The sequence below is a fragment of the Takifugu flavidus genome, unplaced genomic scaffold (genome assembly GCF_003711565.1).
Source record: "Takifugu flavidus isolate HTHZ2018 unplaced genomic scaffold, ASM371156v2 ctg288, whole genome shotgun sequence".
In the NCBI taxonomy this organism is placed as follows: Eukaryota; Metazoa; Chordata; class Actinopteri; order Tetraodontiformes; family Tetraodontidae; genus Takifugu; species Takifugu flavidus.
In genome coordinates, this window is record NW_026621930.1 from 1 (window position 1) to 19,958 (window position 19,958).

The window sequence follows — 19,958 nt, forward strand, 5'->3', positions numbered from 1 at the left end:
AATGACTGAAGAAGAAGACCGAAGACACGATGAATCAAATCAAGAAGTTCTTTATTATGTGAATACCGGTACTTCCTCACAACCAGGAATTGACGTGTAAATTTGTGAAATGTAACAATTCCTAATTCTAGAATCGAATAATGTAGATTCAAAAACATCACACAGTTCAAATGCCGGTGATTAAACGTGCACCAGGACACATCCTAAATATCCGTCCTGTCACAGAGATCTTAATTACTACAGCTTCTTGAGGTCTGGTGTCTCTCCTGTGTCCTTTTGTCCTTGAATAAGGTTTGGACGTTTCCAGACACCACCGGCCATCTGACCTTTACCAGCCGTAGAATTGACATTGATCTCAAAAAACAACCAACATTGATGCTTCTCATCAGTCGGTCCAACACAATACCAATAGCGATGCCTAACAACAGTTCCTTGTGTTTCACCAGATCTGAATAAAGAAAAGCAGCATGGTGAAGCCTTCAGAGGGACGTTCAGGTATGAGAATCTAGGTGTAAATAATACTCACAGTTAAACGGTCTCATCCTCCAGGATGGCTGAAATGACAAAAATGAGCGTTATTAATGGACTGAGACAACTTCCTGCACAACCTTCATCAACATTTTGTGCTTACTTCAGGAATAGGAATGTTGAAAGTTTTTTGGATCTGATCCCAGGCAATATCGTTGCGGTTACACCTGAGGAGCCTGCCTTGATGGAACAGGGAGTCGACAGTGAGGCGGACGTTTCTAGGGAGCTCCTGTAATCTGCTCTCTACAATCACCAGATCAGGATCAAAGGTGTGATGCATCACCACCAGAATTACTGCTTTATTATCTGGAGACATAGAAAAGACCAGGGTGACTCAGGAAGGTAAGTTTGACTTTCACTTCTGCTTTAACAACTTTGAATCTTCATGTTACATTTAGTTCCATCACATTCACACTTAAGTTGCTACCTGGGAGTCCCTCCAGGGCCTCGTCAATGTCTGTTTTGATTCGGGATTTGACTGGACAGAAAACCAAATAATAATCTGCATCTTCCTGAATGTTCACTTCAGTGTGTCCAACACGTTTCATTTTGGAAACCCATTCCATGTGAGCGTTTTTTGTTTCTGAAGCCACGTAGACAAAGAACTTTGTTCCAGATACTGAAGAGAGAAAGGAAGAAGTGTGTTATTGGAAAATCAACCTGAGCAGCTTTGAACTTTCACCTGATGATGGAAATCATGCAGACATGAACCAGTGGGAAACACTTAGTTTAGACTGAGGTGAAACAGTGTAAATGTAGTTTTGAATTAAAAGTCAAATGTAAATATAAATAACTTTAAACAAGCAATGCAATTATATTTGAAATTCGTAAACAAACATCACAATCAGTAAAATACCAAATTACTCAAAAGTCTCTATAAACCACCTGACATTTGTCCATGTAGCAGAAAAATCACATTTCCTCCACTCTTATGTTAAACCGTTACCTTTGGCCTTTGACCCGATTATTTTGTTCATGCCTGGAATCATTATATAGTTAATCAGTGTTTAAAAGTTAGTGTAACGCTCATTAGAATCAAAGATAGAAGTTAAATATAGGTGACATGAAAACATGTTCTCTTCTCATGAAGTATTCAAATCACAGATACATTTTCAAGTCAGAATGATTCAATTCATGACATTTAATGCACATCGTTTAAAACCTTATGAGCTGAAAGGGTTTCTCTCACAAGATTCTCCATGTCTCTGTTGGGGAAAGAAAAGACGCAATCAGCTCAGAAAAGGAACAAAACCAAGAATTTTGAGCTCCCAAAACTACCTGTACATAATTCACCAGTGAGATTGCTACTGAAAAAGCTTAGACTGGCAAAGAAAATAGGAGCAATGATCAGAGGGCAGGATCCCTGAAACCACGATTCAAAAACAGAAAGTAAGTTTTCTGCAAGTGACCTCGCCCAAGACGACCAAAGTGAGGTCCGGCAGGGTCTCCTGCCCTCAGTCATGTCTTATTCACACATAAGAATTATCAAATCAATCTTAATAATCTGATTTCTTTCGGATCGAAGTAAATTAATTTAACGCTTACTTTGTCCACGAATGACCTTCTCTACTCACGCAACACGAATCCACGTTTGATCTCTGCAGAGGACCCTTTCACTTTCGTTTTAACGGCTGGAGGCGTGTTCGGCACCACAGAAGAAGAGGAGCGGCCAGCGAATCAGAGGTGACGCGTTGAAACGCGTTTAAAAAAGGATAAAATTAAACAATTACATCTACTGGAAGACAGGCGATGTTTAGATGGCCATGCCATTACCGCCAGGGGAGAAAAACAATCTTAATTTTGTATTTTATGAGAAGAGCTGTAATTCCTGCTACTGCCAGAGGAGGGAGCCAGATATCCTTTTGTAATTAATCTAAATCCAATAGAATAATGAAAATAGAGCTGCTGGTTTGAACACAGGAAACAAATGTTCACACAGTTCACACAATCATGACATAGTCAGGACGATTTATTTGTGTTTAACGTTTTATAGCAAAATCCATCAAACAGTTGATTAAAGTCAACCTTTGACAGTTGTGGCTCCAGTTTTAATGAAGGTTTGTGTGCAGCATTTTCCCTTTAATCTACACACATTTAAGGGAAGCTGTGACCTGTTTAGCTAACTATTAAACAAGTACTAATGAAGTAATCACAACAACAAAAAATACAGCTATAATAGTAACTAAAATCACAAATTTAATCCTCTGTTGAATGGCAACCCTAAAATGAAGTGGAAAAATAGTGAAATTAGAGTTGTTTGATGCACTTCATGAGTCTTGGGGATTGTTGGCAAATGATTAATGTTATCGTTACGTTATAATGACTGAAGAAGAAGACCGAAGACACGATGAATCAAATCAAGAAGTTCTTTATTATGTGAATATTGGTACTTCCTCACAACCAGGAAATGACGTGTAAATTTGTGAAATGTAACAATTCCTAATTCTAGTATCCAGTATTTGAGATTCAAAAACATCACACAGTTCAAATGCCGGTGATTAAACGTGCACCAGGACACATCCTAAATATCCGTCCTGTCACAGAGATCTGAATTACTACAGCTTCTTGAGGTCTGGTGTCTCTACTGTGTCCTTTTGTCCTTGAAAGAGGTTTGAATGATTCCCGACACCACCGGCCGTCTGACCTTTACCAGCTGTGGAATTGACAAGAACAATGACAAGGATCACCAACAAAATAACAACAGCGATGCCTGTCATCAGTCCCTTATGGTTCACCAGATCTGGATAAAGAAAAGCAGCATGGTGACGCCTTCAGAGGTCTTTCAGGTATGAGAATCCAGGTGTAAATAATACTCACAGTTAAACGGTCTCATCCTCCAGGATGGCTGAAATGACAAAAATGAGCGTTAATGGATTAATGGACTGAGACAACTTCCTGCACAACCTTCATAAACATTTTGTGTTTACTTCAGGAATAGGAATGTTGAGACCTAAATCTTTTATAAATGTATTCAGTTATGTACCAAAACCAAGGCTGAACATATTTTAGCATCTGTGAAAGCTTCTGTGAAGGCAAACAAGGACCCGTTATCGTTGTACCTGGGCTCCACCGTTGGTGCTCTTGTAGCTGATGGAGGCGTAACAAATGTTCTCCTCATTTTTGACCTAAAGAGACGAAAATGTGCGACTCAGTTCTGCATTAAGAAGTTTCAATGTTCGCACTTCCTCCTAAAGGGTCACACTTTATCTCTCATCTTCTACACTTTGACAGACGTTTTTTTCAACTTCTCTTTCTTTGAGAACGTATTTGGGTCAAAAAAGCTCCCCCAAGAGATCTTTTGTGGTTCAGAGTTTGGCTGCTCTTAAAATATTTTTCAAAATGTTTCTGTGCATACAAAAAGTCTGTCCGAACCTTTTTAATGTGTTATTGTGCTATGGAGGAAAAAAAGTATCTTCCTCAACTCTTCTGGACTCAAGTGCCCGAACCAAATCAACCCAGGCGACAGTGGAACAACAGCATTAAAGAGAGGACAGAGATGAGGTTTATGCTCTTGGTGCTGGTTGGGTTCTTAGTGGAACACTTTAGATAAAACCGGGGAAACATAATGACGCCAAGGCACATTAGAAAACATCAGAATGTTGCCTTTACAGGGTAAAATCCCACCTCGTTGTCGTTCCTGCGTGTTTCACCACCTGACACAATAAAAATAGAACAATGATTATTGTGGACTTGCACATCATTTTACACTGACATTTCATTAACATCATGAAACTTACCAGTGCCTTTTCTCCTTTTATATATGAAAACTGTGAGGCAACCGATGGTGAGGACAACTAAAGCGGCTGCTGCAAAGAGGTTCAGCCACCACGGATCTGGAAGTTAATGGAGATATTTGGTTCTCATTCATACAACATAATAATTAATGAATCTGGATCTTATCCCCCAAACTGGTTACTATGTAGAAACAGGACAAATGGACTTTAAGGTTATTAAAGGATTTTCCATTATAAATGTGCATGACTCCCCTCTTTAGGCTGTAACCTGCCTATAATCATTATATGAGGAAGACCTCTTCATCATCAGGACAGGACTTTAGACGACTGCATTGGTTTAACTGGGAGAAATGGGACAGCCCATAACAGTCGATCATCTCATCGAATTCAGGTGATTCAAGTGAAATCACCACAAACCAACATGTTGTTTTTCCTGTCGTGTTTCACCTCTTTATTTTAGCTTGTTCCTCTGGTTGTTCCTGTAGTAATTATCCACAACAAACCTTTTAAAATCAGCTTGGATCAGAAAAATTTCACTGACAATTTAGTTCTAAGAATAGTTTGTGTTATGGTTGATCATGTCTTTGTCGTAACAATGAATCTTAGAGTGCTGCAAAGTTTATTTATCCAAACAGCTGCAGGACGTCCAAGCAGGACGTTCCAAGCAGGACGTTCCAAGCGGGACGTTCCAAGCGGGACGTCCACCCTACAGGGGTTGAGTGGAGCCGAGGTTACTGATCCATCCTCTCCTGAACTGCTCAGTGAGCCTGACCATCGTCAAGGTAACGCTCAGTCAGATACCGTGGAGATGTAGGATGATCACTGTCTGTCTGTCTGTCTGTCTGTCTGTCTGTCTGTCTGTCTGTCTGTCTGTCTGTCTGTCTGTCTGTCTGTCTGTCTGTCGGTCGTCCGTCCGTCTGTCCGTGCATCCATCCATCCATCCATCCATCCATCCATCCATCCATCCATCCATCCATCCATCCATCCATCCACCCACCCACCAGTGTAGCAGCATCATGGTCTCAGGTCCTGGGACCAGTCAAGAACAATAGCAGCTGTTTGGGTTTTATTGAGCACGTAGCTCCTCATCTGCTGCTCATGCCACAAACGCAGCTCCATCTCTTTATCGGCGCGCCGTTTTAAAGGGAAATAAAAAAAAGCTTTTAAGATTTACTGCCAGGGAGAATGGTTGCAACACAGACACAAACTACCAACACAGCAGGAACCAGAAAATTAAAAAAGCTAATGTTGTGTTACGGATGTTCTCTTACAGTTACCATCTGCAGAGGTTGTTGCTGGAGTGGTGGTGGTGGCTTCAGAAGAGAAGAGAAGAGACAAACTTGAGTAAACAGAGAAAGCCAACAACAGCAACATTTAAAAACATCATTCAGTGGAGAAAATGTGTCAGACACAAATCAAAAGTCTGGAATTAAACTTGCAACTGCAGCAATGACAAAACATGACTTTGAACAGTTGTGTTTGTGTGTCATGGGGTCCCAAACGACACAGAACATTTTAGAAGCTGTTCCCTCTCTGTTGGTCCAGATCAAAGTCTTTCACCATCAATTAATTTAGTTGAGAGAGCCAATGCTCCCTCTCAGGTGATGTGGAGAGAAGAAGCTTCCCTGGAGATGTTCCAGGATGCAGATGACTGAAAATAAAATCAACTCAAACCAGAAACTAAAACACAAGTTATTGTTGAGTCGTTACCTTTGCTCTGAGAAATATGGTGGGTTGTTGGTGTTGCTGAGGTGTTTCCTGGAAATATTGATGCCATAGTAGTGATGGTGGCTTCAGAAGAGAAGAGAAGAGAAGAGAAGAGAAGAGATTTTATTTTTCCAAAAACATTTTATTTACAACTCACACAGGGACGCAGAAAGCCCTGTCTAGAGACACACAGAATAACAATAAAAAAAATCAATAGATAAGCATTAAAGGAGCAGCAAGTATAATTTATCCCACAAGGAGTTGTGCAAAAAACAAACGGTTGTCAATGACAGTGCATAAAACATTCTCGTGGCAACATATTTCCTGAAATTTGTCGAGGTCATTTATCATTTTGTAGAAATCAAACTCCCACCTCAGCCTGGACCGTACATTACAGCGCCACACAGAGGCGGCCTCCCAGTCTCCAGATTTGGCCATTTTATTTTTTCGTGATATGTAAATCGCCATCTTGGCCTCACCACAAATAAAATTTAAGAGCTGCCACTTGTTCCGAGCAGCCTTTCTGTACCCCGCACCGAAAATAAATGATCTAGTTGAAAAAGTTTCATTAAAACCATTAAAAACACCTTTCATCACATTAAAAAGCACAGTGAGTCTCTCACACTCACTGTACGTGTGGAAGACAGTTTCCCGCCCAGGACAAAACGGGCACCGGTCCGACACAGCATTGTTCATCTTTGAGAGGAGAGCGTTCAGGGCAACAGCCCCATGTAGGATCCTCCACTGGAGGTCCCCGGTCCTCTTCTTCAGGGGCGGCTTGTAGAGCACCCTCCAGCAGGGGCGGGCACCATCCCCTCCCAGTCGATCAGCCCACACGCTGGTGCTCCTGTTTGACAGTCCTCTCCTGTTTAATACCCTCACACACTCGTAGTACAGGGTCTTCTTCTCGACTGCCTGCAAGGAGAAGGTCTTCGATGGTCTTAGGAGAGGACCGTCCAGATTCCCGAGATGGGCGGCGAGCCTGATCTCTGGAAAGGGGTCCTCGCAGTCCGGTTCCGTCCCCTGGCCGTAGTCTACCAGGAGCCGTCTCTCTCTCTCACTGAGCCCGTTCCTCCACAGCTGAAGCGCCCCCTCGGCTGCCTGGGCAGAGCGGATGCCCAACAGGGAACCCACTGCCTCCACACCCGTTAGGTCCGGCCCTGCCGCAGCTACCACGTGCTGCAGCAACAAGGTCCGGGTCCGGTGTAGTGCTGCCTTCAGCCTCAGCGCAGCTTCGGCCGAGACGTCCAGCCTGGCTCCGTTTACTATGGGTTTAGCAGCCAGTACAGAGAGTCAGAGCCAGTTCTTTTTTCAACTTTAAAAAGGGTCCATGCCTTAATAACACTTTTATAAAAGTCTGGTAGCCCATTTAATTTAACAAATTTTAAGTCAGTTAAAAACAGAGCATCATCCAGCCCCAAGTTACTCACCTGTCTGAAGACACATCTGTCCACATCTCTCCACATTAGGTCCGCCGGCCCTGTTAAAAACCTTTGTATAAACTGGATTCTAAAAGTGGCGGTCCTGCTGGCCAGGTGGATGAGGCCCTGTCCTCCCTCCTCTCTAGGCAGGTACAACACCCCCTGCTGGACCCAATGCATGCCGTCCCAGAAGAAAGACAGGACTCTTGCCTGAAGCTGTTCTGGCAACCCTGAGGGGGGCTCTGCGCAATTTAGCCGGTGCCAAAGCACAGGGGCCATCAGGTATTCAGGACAAGAGTCCTGCCTCTGTAAGAGGGGAGGGGAGGAGCCATTTCCATTTTTGAATTTTCCCTTCTCCAGCACATCTAGCCAATTTCTTCTTTCAAATTCTCCATCTCCAATAAAAACATCTAGGTATTTTAAGCCGTCCCTTCGCCAGGCAAGATCCTGGGGAAGGACCGGCAGACCATTTCCCACCTGCCAACGGCCAGGGCTTCACTCTTGTGCCAGTTGACCCTGGCCGCGGACAGGCGGTTGAATAAAACCGTTAAATTAGTTAAAACATCTACGTCCCTCTGGCTACGCACCATTACTATTATATCGTCTGCGTAGGCAGATATAACTATCTTTTTTATGAAAGGACGGTAAAACCAGGCCATCCACGCTTGCACGGATCCTAGAGAGAAGGGGTTTGAGGGAGAGAGCGGAGAGCATTCCGGAGAGGGCGCAGCCCTGCCTGACGCCTCTACGCACCCTGAAGGGAGCACACAGACTGTGTTGGATTGCAGTACCTCTCGTGTGTCACTGCCAATCCGCGTGTTCTTTAAATGAAGACTTCCAGTAAACAAATGTCAATTTCAAAATGTATTTAGCAAACAGATGTATTTAGCAAACAGATGTATTTAGCAAACACATGTATTTAGCAAACAGATGTATTTAGCAAACAGAATCAATTCAAGATACAAATATTACAGAGCTCTGGGCCAGTTCATAACCCTAGCAACAACAAAGTCAATTGTCAGGGCATGAAGTCTGACGACCTAACTATCCCTTGACCCAGTCTTTTATAGAAAGACATATGTAAATTATTGATGCTAATTGAGTCCAATCCAGTCCTTCTTCTTGGATGACCCCATCTTCTTCTTCCAGCCTCCTTTGGTGTTGGTGTGGTCCTTCTTCTCCATTATCTTCTCCAGATAGCCAGGTCCGAAGTCATATTCCTGCCAAGGAACTTATCAACACCAGTAAACTACGTTGTCATGTTTTACGATGGGGATCTACCATTTCCTGTCTGCCTGGCTCCAACTGTCTGACCAGTCTTCAGGTCAAGGAAGGGTCAACTGACTTGCTTATGTGTATTCCTACTAAAGAGTATATAGTATTCCTAACTTCTAAACTAACTGTAACATAAAACAAAACATATAGTATAACACATGCTAATAAGATAAAAGATGCTAACAAGATAAAATAATTCTCTTCAACTGCCATTAAACTTCAGCATACTCGCAATGTCACAGTACAGGACGCGGATCATAAAGCCAGGGCTGAACCCGAACCTCTCCATCACCGTCCAGAGGAACTGGTGTTCAACCCGGTCAAAAGCCTTTTCCTGGTCTAGCGAAATGAGACCAGTATCAGCGTCCAATTTAAAGATTTAAAAAACATCTCGAATTTGGTGGACATTATCTACTATGGACCTGCCGGGCACACAGTAAGTCTGGTCCCGGTGGATGACCTGCTCCATAGCTTCCCTGAGCCTGGAGGCCAAGGTCTTGGACAGAATCCTATAATCCACACACAGTAGAGACACAGGGCGCCAGTTCCTGATCTCCTGCAGGTTGCCCTTTTTTGGCAGGAGGATGACCACCGCTGTCCTGCAGGACAATGGCAGGGAACCCGAGGCCAGGCTTTCATTAAAGACCTCCAGCATGTCGTGGGCCACAATGTCCCAGTAGGCTTTAAAGAACTCTACTGCGAGCCCATCGACACCTGAAGACTTCCTTCCCTTCATGCTGAGCAGGGCGGCGTGGAGCTCATCGAGTTTCAACGGCCTGTCCAGCTGCGAGTTTGCCTCCTCAGAGACCCGAGGAAGGTCCCCGCAGAACTCATGGAACAGGTTGTTATCCCTGCGGTACTCACTCTCATACAGGGAGGAAAAGAACTCCACCGCCCGCTGCCTTATCTGGCCCGGCTCCACGAGTTCCTGCCCTGTGCTCGACAACAGTGAATGGATTATTAGGTTCTGTCCACGCTTTTTCTCCAGCCCAAAGAAGAAACTAGAGGGAGCATCCATCTCAGTGATGTCTTGAATCCAGGACCTGACCAGTGCACCCTGTACCTGACTGTCCAGCAGGCTGGCCAAGGCCATTTTTTTGGATTGGAGGGTTTCAATACACCCTCGATCTCCTGTGGAGCTGCCAATCGCCTCTAGCTCCACTATCTCCATCTCCAGGTCTTTGATCGACCTGCGTGTGCCCTGCGTGGCATTGAGAGTATACTGCTGGCACAGGAGCTGTAACTCTACTTTTCCATGGTCCCACCACTGTCTTAGGCACGTAAAATCTGATTTTTTCTCTCGAAACCCCAACCAGAAGTGCCGTAAAACATCTCTAAAACTGTTGTCTTGAGCTATTGCGTCACTTCCTGTCTCCTCTATCGTTCGTTGGTTGCATTGTGCACGGGGTGCCGTATTCACTTAATATTGAACACTTGGTGTGTTGTATTCACTTAATATTGAACACTTGGTGTGTTGTATTCACTTTACTTAAAATTTTGAACACTTGAGACATTCTAGTCACCCGATAACAGTGAGAAACAACCCATATTAAACAAATACAGGGCTTCGCCGATCACTAGCGTTAGCATGGCCTCACCGTCTGTTTCACCCGGTGTCTTTGTCTGTTCAGCGTGTGAAATGTTTAGTCACTCCTCTGCCTCCCTTAGTGAAGGGAATAGGTGCAGAAAGTGTAGTTTATTTATGGCTATGGAGGCGAGACTTAGCGAGCTTGAGACGCGGTTCCGCAGTTTGGAGTTAGCTGGAGTTGCGTCAAGTAGCTAGGGTAAGCTAGCTGCTGCGGAGCCGCCTAGTGTAGCTACAGCTAGCGGTCCCCCGGCAGCAGCCGAGCAGCCGGCTAGCCAGGGCGGCTGGGTGACAGTTCGTAGGAAGCGTAGCCCAAAACAAAGGCCCACGGTGCACCACCAACCGCTTCCCATGGCTAATCGCTTTTCCCCACTTGGCGACACACCCGCTGAGAAACCGACCCTGGTAATTGGCGACTCTGTTTTGCGCCACGTGAAGCCGACTCCAGCGACCATAGTTAGGTGCATTCCAGGGGCCAGAGCGGGCGACATAGAAGCAAATTTATGGCTGCTGGCGAGACGTAATCGTAAATTTGGTAAAGTTATTATTCACGTCGGAGCCAACGACACCCGGCTTCGTCAGTCGGAGGTCACTAAAATTAACTTGAAGTCGGTGTGTAACTACGCAAAAACGATGTCGGACTCCGTAGCATTCTCTGGTCCCCTCCCCAATCTGGCCAGCGATGAGATGTTTAGCCGCATGTCATCGCTTCGTCGCTGGCTGTCACGGTGGTGCCCCGATAACCAGGTGGCCTTTATAGACAATTGGAGCACCTTTTGGGGAAAACCTGGTCTGATTAGGAGAGACGGTGTCCATCCCACGCGAGATGGTGCTTCTCTCATTTCTAGTAATCTGGCTAATTTTATTAGACCCAAAGTGACCTGACAATCCAGGGTCCAGACCAGGATGCAGAGTTGTAGTCTTACACACCTCTTTGCTGCTTCCTTAGAACCCTCACCCACCAACAATAACATATTTAACACTATAGAGGTAGTCTCTGTTCCACGGTTAAAAGTTCACCAAGCACAGAGTGGGGGAGCGGTCACCAAAATCTTATTAAAATTAATACCGAAGCACAAGTTGGAGAAACTAATATCACAATTAAGTGTGGACTGTTAAATATTAGATCTCTTTTGTGTAAATCCCTGTTAGTGCACGACCTGATAGCGGATCATCACATTGATTTATTTTGTCTTACTGAGACCTGGCTTCAGGAGGAGGAGTATGTGAGCTTAAATGAATCTACTCCTACCCATCTTAATTATCATATTCCTCATGTTACTGGAGGAGGGGGAGTGGCAGCAATCTATCACTCCAAGTTATTAATTAATCCTAGACCAAAATATGGCTCCAGTTCATTTGAAAGCCTGACTCTTGGCATCACTCATCTGAGCTGGAAGACAGAAAAGCCACTTCTGTTTGTAGTTGTATATCGGCCCCCTGCTGGGCCACATTCACAGTTCCTGTCTGAGTTCTCTCATTTCTTATCTGACTTGGTCCTTAGAACGGAAAAAGTCATTATCATTGGAGACTTTAATATCCATATGGACGTTATAAATGACAGCTTTAGAAATGGCTTCATTTCATTACTTGAGTCAGTTGGTTTCCTCCAGCAGATAAACCAACCAACCCACAGCTTTAACCACACCCTAGATCTAGTTTTGACTTATGGTGTTGAGGTAGAACATGTGTCAGTGTTCCCTCAGAACCCAGTCCTGTCAGACCATTCTTTGATCACTTTTACATTTACGATTAAGGATTCTTCTATGCTCAGAGTTCAGTCTTACTATAGCAGATGTCTTTCAGATAATGCTGTAGCTAAGTTTAAGGAAGTGATCCCTGTGCTGATCCCAGGACCACCGTGTGTTTCCCCAGGGATCAATCATTATAATCTTAGCCCTGCTGAGGTTGACTCTATTGCTGAAGGTGCAGCAACCTCACTGAGAATCACGCTTGATTCTGTTGCCCCCCTGAAAAAGAAAATTGTAAATCAGAGGTGTGCCCCCTGGTATAATTCACATATCAGGACCCTCAAGCAGAAAGTGCGAAGACTGGAAAGGAAGTGGCATCCTTGTAAAATAGACAGCTACCATGTAGCCTGGAAAGACTGTCTATTAGTTTACAAAAAGGCCCTTCGCAAGGCTAGAACAGCTTATTTTTCTTCTTTGATTGAGGAAAATAAGAACAACCCCAGGTTTCTTTTCAGCACTGTGGCCAAATTAACCAAGAGTCACAGTGTTTTAGATCCACGTATCCCTTCTTCCCTTAGTGGTGAAGACTTCATGAGCTTCTTCACTGATAAAGTTCTAGCTATCAGAGAGAAAGCTAACCAGGCCATCCCAACAACTGGACCATCACCAGATGTGCCGACTGTGGGAACATACAGGGTCTCCAACGAGCCCTTAAGCTCCTTCAGCCCTATATATTTTTCTGAGGCGTCATCGCTAATTCAGAAATCCAAGACCACCACGTGATCCCATCCCAACACACCTGTTGAAGGATGTTTTACCATTGATAGGCAGTTCTATCCTGGACCAGATCAATGGTTCTTTAGTGTCAGGTTATGTACCCCGGTCCTACAAGGTGGCAGTGATTAAGCCGTCACTGGAAAACCATCACTGGATCCCGATGTCTTAGCAAATTATAGGCCAATATCCAACCTTCCTTTTATCTCTAAAGTTCTAGAGAAGGTGGTGGTGACTCAGTTACTGGAGCACCTGCAGAGGAACAGCCTGTTTGAGATGTTTCAGTCAGGCTTTAGAGCTCACCACAGCACAGAAACAGCACTTCTTAAAGTCACTAATGATCTTCTCATAGCTTCCGATCATGGACTGGTCTCTATGCTGGTTCTGCTGGACCTCAGTGCTGCTTTTGATACAGTTGATCACAGCATCCTGTTACAGAGACTGGAACATGTGATTGGGATTAAAGGGACAGCACTAGATTGGTTTAGATCATACTTATCTGATAGATACCAGTTTGCCCATGTCCATGGTGTTCCCTCCTCATACAGTAGGGTTAGCCATGGAGTTCCTCAAGGTTCTGTACTCGGACCAATCCTCTTCACATTGTACATGCTTCCCTTAGGGAACATTATTCGGCAGCATGGGATAAATTTTCATTGTTATGCTGATGACACTCAGCTCTATTTATCCATGAAACCCGAGGAGACAGAGAAGTTAGTGAAGCTCCAGACCTGTCTTAAAGACATAAAGTCCTGGATGTCTTCAAATTTCCTCCTCCTTAACCCAGGAAAAACTGAGGTCATGGTGTTTGGTCCTGAACCTCTCAGGGATAGATTAGATCACATGATCACTCTAGATGGTATCTCATTAACATCTAGTCTCTCTGTGAGGAATCTAGGAGTAACTTTTGATCAAAATCTCTCCTTCAACTCACACATTAAATTAGTCTCTAGAAGTGCCTTTTTTCACTTGAGGAACATCACAAAGATCAGGAAACTGCTGACGCGGCATGATGCTGAAAAGTTAGTCCATGCATTTGTTACTTCCAGGCTGGACTATTGTAATTCTTTATTATCAGGGTGTCCAAACAACTCTTACTCAACTTAAGAAGCCTCCAGTTGATCCAAAATGCTGCAGCCAGAGTTCTGACAGGTATTGACAAAAGAGATCACATTACTCCTGTACTGGCGTCGCTTCATTGGCTGCCCGTTAAATTTAGAATAATTTTTAAAACCCTTCTTTTGACCTACAAGGTCCTCAGAGGCCTAGCTCCATCCTACCTGGAGGAGCTAGTGATACCTTACCAGCCCAATAGACCACTCCGCTCTCAGAATGCTGGTCTACTTGTGGTTCCCAGAGTTTCCAGGAGTAGAATGGGGGGCCGAGCATTTAGCTACCAGGCCCCCCTGCTATGGAACCATCGCCCTGTCCAGGTACGGGAGGCTGACTCCATCGCTACTTTTAAGATCAGACTCAAAACCTACCTCTTTGAAAAAGCTTATTGTTACTAATTCAGTAGTTCCAGTTACTATCATAGACAGACAAATTATCATACCTAGGGGGTCGTCTAATCGTTAGGTCACATCTTAGTTATGCTGTTATAGGCCAAGGCTGCCGGGGTCCAGAAACATGATCACCTGACAGGCCTCTGTCACTCCACTGGGTCATGGTTTTCTCTCCTTTCCTCTCCTCATCAAGCAGACTAGTTATGCTGATTCTTGTGTAGTTTTTCTGCTTCTCTCCCCCCCCCCCTATTTATTTACAGGTATCGCCGCCCTCGGAGCTGCATAATGACCTCCGGCCCCGCTGAAGTGATTGTGCATCATATTTTTTGTGTGTGTTTCTGTGCTCTGTGCCTCTCCTCTCCTCTCCTCTCCCCTCCTCTCCTCTCCTCTCCCCCTCCTTCTCCTTTCCTCTCCTCTCCTCTTCTTTCCCCTCCTTCTCCTCTCCTCTCCTCTACCTCCCCTCCACTCTACTTCTCCTCTCCTCTACCCCTCTCCTCTCCTACCTATCCTATCCTCTACCTGTCCTCCCCCTTCTCCTCTCTCTTTACCCAGCCGGCCATCAGCAGGAGGGTCCCCCTACATGAGCCTGGTCCTGCTCAAGGTTTCTTCCTGTTAAAGGGGAGTTTTTCCTTGCCACTGTTGCTTGTCTGGGGTTAGGCCCTGGGATTCTGGAAAGCGCCTTGAAACAATTTTGATTGTATAAGATGCTATATAAATAAAGATTGATTGATTGATTGATTGATTGAGCTAAGCTGGAATTAAAATGCCAGTATGCACTCTTGGGCAAGATGTTCTTCACGGCGACTTCGCCTAAAACCAACGAGTGGTCTGTAAAGCCGACTGGCGCGATGCTACAGCTCCTAAAACCACTAAAATGATGTTTAAAACAATAAAATCGGTCAAGTCTGGCCGAGGAGATCCTACCCCCACTCAAGCGGGACCAAGTGTATTGCCTGTTGTCTGCGTGCATCCTTCTCCACACATCCACCAGGCCATGAGAATAGGTCAGCTGTCTCAGACAATGTTGCGAGGCTGGATGAGGCTCTGCATGGTTGCGGTCTAGAACAGACTCAGTGCAATTAAAATCCCCACCCAGGAATAAAAAGTCATCCCCACAACCATTTAAAACAGTGCCGACTTTTTCTAAAAAAGCTCTTCCTCTCTGTACCGTTGGTGGGAGCATAAATATTAATAAAAACCAAGGAGTGGTTTTGGAGGCGCGCTTTCACCATCAGACACCGTCCCCTCACCACATGCTCCACCTCCAGGGATGATAGAGTGAAGCCCCTTGAAAAAAGGAGGCCCACTCCACCACTGAGGGTGGTGTTGTGGCTCAGCAGCACCTGTCCTTCCCACTCCTTCTCCCAGTCCGCTTCTATGCCGCAGTCGCTGTGGGTCTCCTGGAGGAACAGGACATCAATGCGTTTTCTTTTTGCTGTGTCGAACACTAGTGCCCGTTTTCTTGCGTCCCTGGCTCCGTTGACATTCAACGTTCCCATTTTGAATATGTTCATGCCAAGGGAAAAGATTAAAATCAAAGACAGTAAAAAATAAGTACAAGAAACCATGGTAAGATATTTTTCAATTTTGCTGTTTTCTTGCTTTGCCCATGTGTTTCCTTAGCCTGTAAATTTCAGGGTCGGTGAGGCCTGACGTTGCCTTATTTCTAATTAAAAAGCTTGCTGACCGGATAAAACAGAGCCTGTCAGGGAAATATGTTCCCAGATCAAGGCCTTTCATGCCCTTGGTCTGGGTAAGGAACTTTTTAAACAAGCCTGGGGGGTACAGGTCAATTTCCTGCCCCTCTGGCATTGTGGCGGACAGTTCGCTGCCGTCCAACATCGACTCGCAGTCGCTGGTGTCTGTGTCTGTTGCTGTCTCCTCCAGCCTTCCGGTCTTGCCCCCCTTGTCCTTCATGGCGCTTTTCCGCTTGTTCCGCCTCTTTGCGGGAACAAGCCACCACTCGGACGCGCCACTCGTGCCCTCACCTGCGCTCACTGCTTCCTCACCACGCTCACCGCTCCCTCACCTTGCTCCACTATGCCCCCTTCTCCTCCACCCTGCTTGCCAGCCGCTGTCCCTGGCACCCGAAGTTCACTTATCACCTGACTCACTCTGCCCTGCTCACCTGTTTGGATCAGGTTTCCAGTCTCTCCTGCCTCACCCAGTTTAACTGTTTCACCCATCACCTCACCATTTTCCCCCAGTTTATTTGAATCACACACCACCTCACTCATCACACCACTCAGATCACACACCTCCCCAGTTAAATCCACCTTCCCCCCTGATTCACCACTCACCATTCAATTCTACCACCATCTCCACAATCTGGCTCTCTCCACTCATCTCACTCTCACGCACACACTCGTCCCGCTTCTCCTCCATCTGCGACTCTGCTGTCGCTCCGTCCGGGGCAGCAGAGCTTCCCTCCGCGCTGAGCCACCGACGCCTCGCCGCCGGAACGGGCCGCGGGGCTGGAGGCGCCACGGGCGCGGGAGCGGCGGGCTCCGCCGCCTGCGCGTCCGAGGCCACGCGGCTCGGACAAGCACTGGCGAGATGACCCTCCTCATTACAATTAAAGCACTTGAGGGCGGAGGAAGTTGCAAAAAGGGTATAATCAAAATCATCTACCCGAACGATGATGAATCGATAATTAAATTCCTCCGCCCTATTGTTGAGGATCATATGCACCTGCCTGCGGTGAGACACTACGTGTCTCAGCAGCGGTGACTTACAGCCCGACAACATTTTTGGGATGGGAGAGACCACTTTCCCATGCCGAGACAGCTCCCGTACCAGGAACTCGTCACTGATGAACGGCGGCACATTAGACAGGGTAATCCGTGGCGCCGGCTGTGTTAGCGGAGTTACCTGGACGAACTGTCCGCCCACCGTGATCCCTGTCTCCACTAACATGTTCACCTGCCCCACCTTGGCCAGGAACAACACCACCGCCCTACTCATGCGGGCGGCGGATTTGATTGAGCTGTGGCCAATTTTCTGGCCCACAGCCAGCGCCACCACCTCCACACCAAGCTCGGAGCCCGCTCCCACCTTGACTCCGTGCTTCCGACTCAAGCCGGTTAAACCGGCGTTGGCCGCCATGACGGCCGCCCCACACACTCACACAAACACTCGATAAACTAATATAAACTTGCAAACACCACAATAAATTAAACTATATTATCGAGCATTCACTCGCACACAAGAAAGAATAGGAAAAAAAAAGCTCTTTCGCACGGTTTTCCACTCGCTCGCTCGCTCCTCCGCTCTCACACGTCTCACTCAGAGAAGAGAAGAGAACACAACACAACAGAAGTGAATGGAAAAGAACACAACACAACAGAAGTGAATGGAATAGAACACAACACAACAGAAGTGAATGGAACAAAACACAACACAACAGAAGTGAATGGAAAAGAACACAACACAACAGAAGTGAATGGAAAAGAACACAACACAACAGAAGTGAATGGAATAGAACAGAACAGAAAAGAACACAACACAACAGAAGTGAATGGAAAAGAACACAACACAACAGAAGTGAATGGAACACAACACAACAGAAGTGAATGAACACAACACAACAGAAGTGAATGGAATAGACCAGAACAGATCAGAACACAACACAACAAACATGAGAACAGAGACATGAACAAACAGAGCAACAACAGCAGCAACACAATCTTCCTCACTGCAATGATTGTTGTGGTTGAAAGGTGAAGATGAAACTATGTGATGGGAATACTCACTGGGGACCACAGACAGATGAATTACAGCATCTGGACCTGTTTGTGATCCTGAGCTGTTAAACTGGCGACAGGTATAAAGACCTGAATCTTCACCTCTGAGGTTCTTGATGGTCAGAGAACAGTTCTCAGATCGCTGCAAAGTTTATTTATCCAAACAGCTGCAGGACGTCCAAGCGGGACGTTCCAAGCGGGACGTCCACCCTACAGGGGTTGAGTGGAGCCGAGGTTACTGATCCATCCTCTCCTGAACTGCTCAGTGAGCCTGACCATCGTCAAGGTAACGCTCAGCCAGATACCATGGAGATGTAGGATGATCACTGGTCCATCCATCCATCCATTCACCCATCCATCCATCCATCCACCCGTCCATCCATCCATCCACCCGTCCATCCATCCATCCACCCGCCCATCCGTCCATCCATCCATCCACCCGTCCATCCATCCATCCACCCGTCCATCCATCTATCAATCCATCCACCCATCCATCCACCCATCCACCCACCCATCCATCCATCCATCCATCCATCCATTCGTCCATCCGTCCATCCATCCATCCATCCATCCACCCACCCATCCATTCATCCATCCATCCATCCATCCATCCATCCATCCATCCATCCATCCATCCATCCATCCATCCACCAGTGTAGCAGCATCATGGTCTCAGGTGCTGGGACCAGTCAAGAACAATAGCAGCTGTTTGGGTTTTATTGAGCATGTAGCTCCTCATCTGCTGCTCATGCCACAAACGCAGCTTCCTTATTAATGCGGCGCCGTTTTAAAGGGAAATAAAAAAAAGCTTTTAAGATTTACTGCCAGGGAGAATGGTTGCAACACAGACACAAACTACCAACACAGCAGGAACCAGAAAATTAAAAAAGCTAATGTTGTGTTACGGATGTTCTCTTACAGGTACCATCTGCAGAGGTTGTTGCTGGAGTGGTGGTGGTGGCTTCAGAAGAGAAGAGAAGAGACAAACTTGAGTAAACAGAGAAAGCCAACAACAGCAACATTTAAAAACATCATTCAGTGGAGAAAATGTGTCAGACACAAATCAAAAGTCTGGAATTAAACTTGCAACTGCAGCAATGACAAAATTTGAACAGTTGTGTTTGTGTGTCACGGGGTCCCAAACTACACAGAACATTTTAGAAGCTGTTCCCTCTATGTTGGTCCAGATCAAAGTCTTTCACCATCAATTAATTTACTTGAGAGAGCCAATGTTCCCTCTCAGGTGATGTGGAGAGAAGAAGCTTCCCTGGAGATGTTCCACGCGCCATTTTAGTATTGTCTGCTGGATGCAGAATAAAGACGTCTAAACCACCTGCTCTGTCTGAGTCGTTCCTCCTTCTGCCACAATAATACAATAAAATAATACAAAAGTGTCTGACATCACGTCGACAACAATAGTAATAATACAATAAAATAATACAAAAGTGTCTGACATCACATCGACAACAATAGTAATAATACAATAATTTTGAGTAGCAGATAAATGGAGAAATATAAACTCCAAGAGCATCAAAACCACGCCCCCTACCCATAATCCTCCCGGGTGACAGAGGCCCCGCCCCCAAATCTCCGCCACAATATAACCAGAACGAGAGTTGTGTGTCTCTATAGTTTGGACCTGACTTTTTTTTAATTTAACATTAGAATAAAACCTTAAACTGTCGTGATTTTATCTATCTATCTATCTATCTATCTATCTATCTATCTATCTATCTATCTATCTATCTATCTATCTATCTATCTATCTATCTATCTATCTATCTGTCTGTCTGTCTGTCTGTCTGTCTGTCTCTCTGTCTGTCTGTCTGTCTGTCTGTCGTGCATTTTCAAACAGACCAGTGCTTTGATTTTATGTTCATGTTAATGTCCATATAGTTTAAACTGACTTCTGTGGTTTTCTTCACTTTAGTGTTATTTAAAAATAACACAACATTAGATGCACTTTTGCTCCTAATTGGCCAAACATAACGACAA

At 45.4% G+C, this 19,958-nt stretch overlaps 1 protein-coding gene and 1 long non-coding RNA gene across 32 annotated transcripts in view; one reads left to right on the forward strand and one right to left on the reverse strand.

The window, feature by feature from the left end:
• Nucleotides 1-34: 34 nt before the first annotated feature.
• LOC130520119 (uncharacterized) overlaps nucleotides 35-19,958 on the reverse strand; it is a 31,821-nt gene continuing 11,897 nt past the window's right edge. For 22 of the 31 annotated variants that reach the window (XM_057023681.1, XM_057023684.1, XM_057023689.1 and 19 more), the window contains 4 exons: nucleotides 956-1,147; nucleotides 632-834; nucleotides 527-554; nucleotides 35-448 (listed from right to left, as the gene is read on the reverse strand). In XM_057023681.1, coding sequence (XP_056879661.1) covers nucleotides 231-448; nucleotides 527-554; nucleotides 632-834; nucleotides 956-1,147 — 641 coding nt within the window. In that variant the 3' untranslated portion in view covers nucleotides 35-230. Of the gene's footprint in view, nucleotides 449-526; nucleotides 555-631; nucleotides 835-955; nucleotides 1,148-2,880; nucleotides 3,269-3,345; nucleotides 3,374-19,958 lie in introns of those variants that run through there. The other 9 variants (XM_057023683.1, XM_057023707.1, XM_057023711.1 and 6 more) reach the window with 6 other exon arrangements.
• On the forward strand, nucleotides 3,767-19,069 carry LOC130520125 (uncharacterized). The gene is made up of 3 exons (XR_008948660.1): nucleotides 3,767-4,653; nucleotides 18,131-18,249; nucleotides 18,885-19,069. It is a non-coding gene; the product is annotated as an uncharacterized LOC130520125 (long non-coding RNA).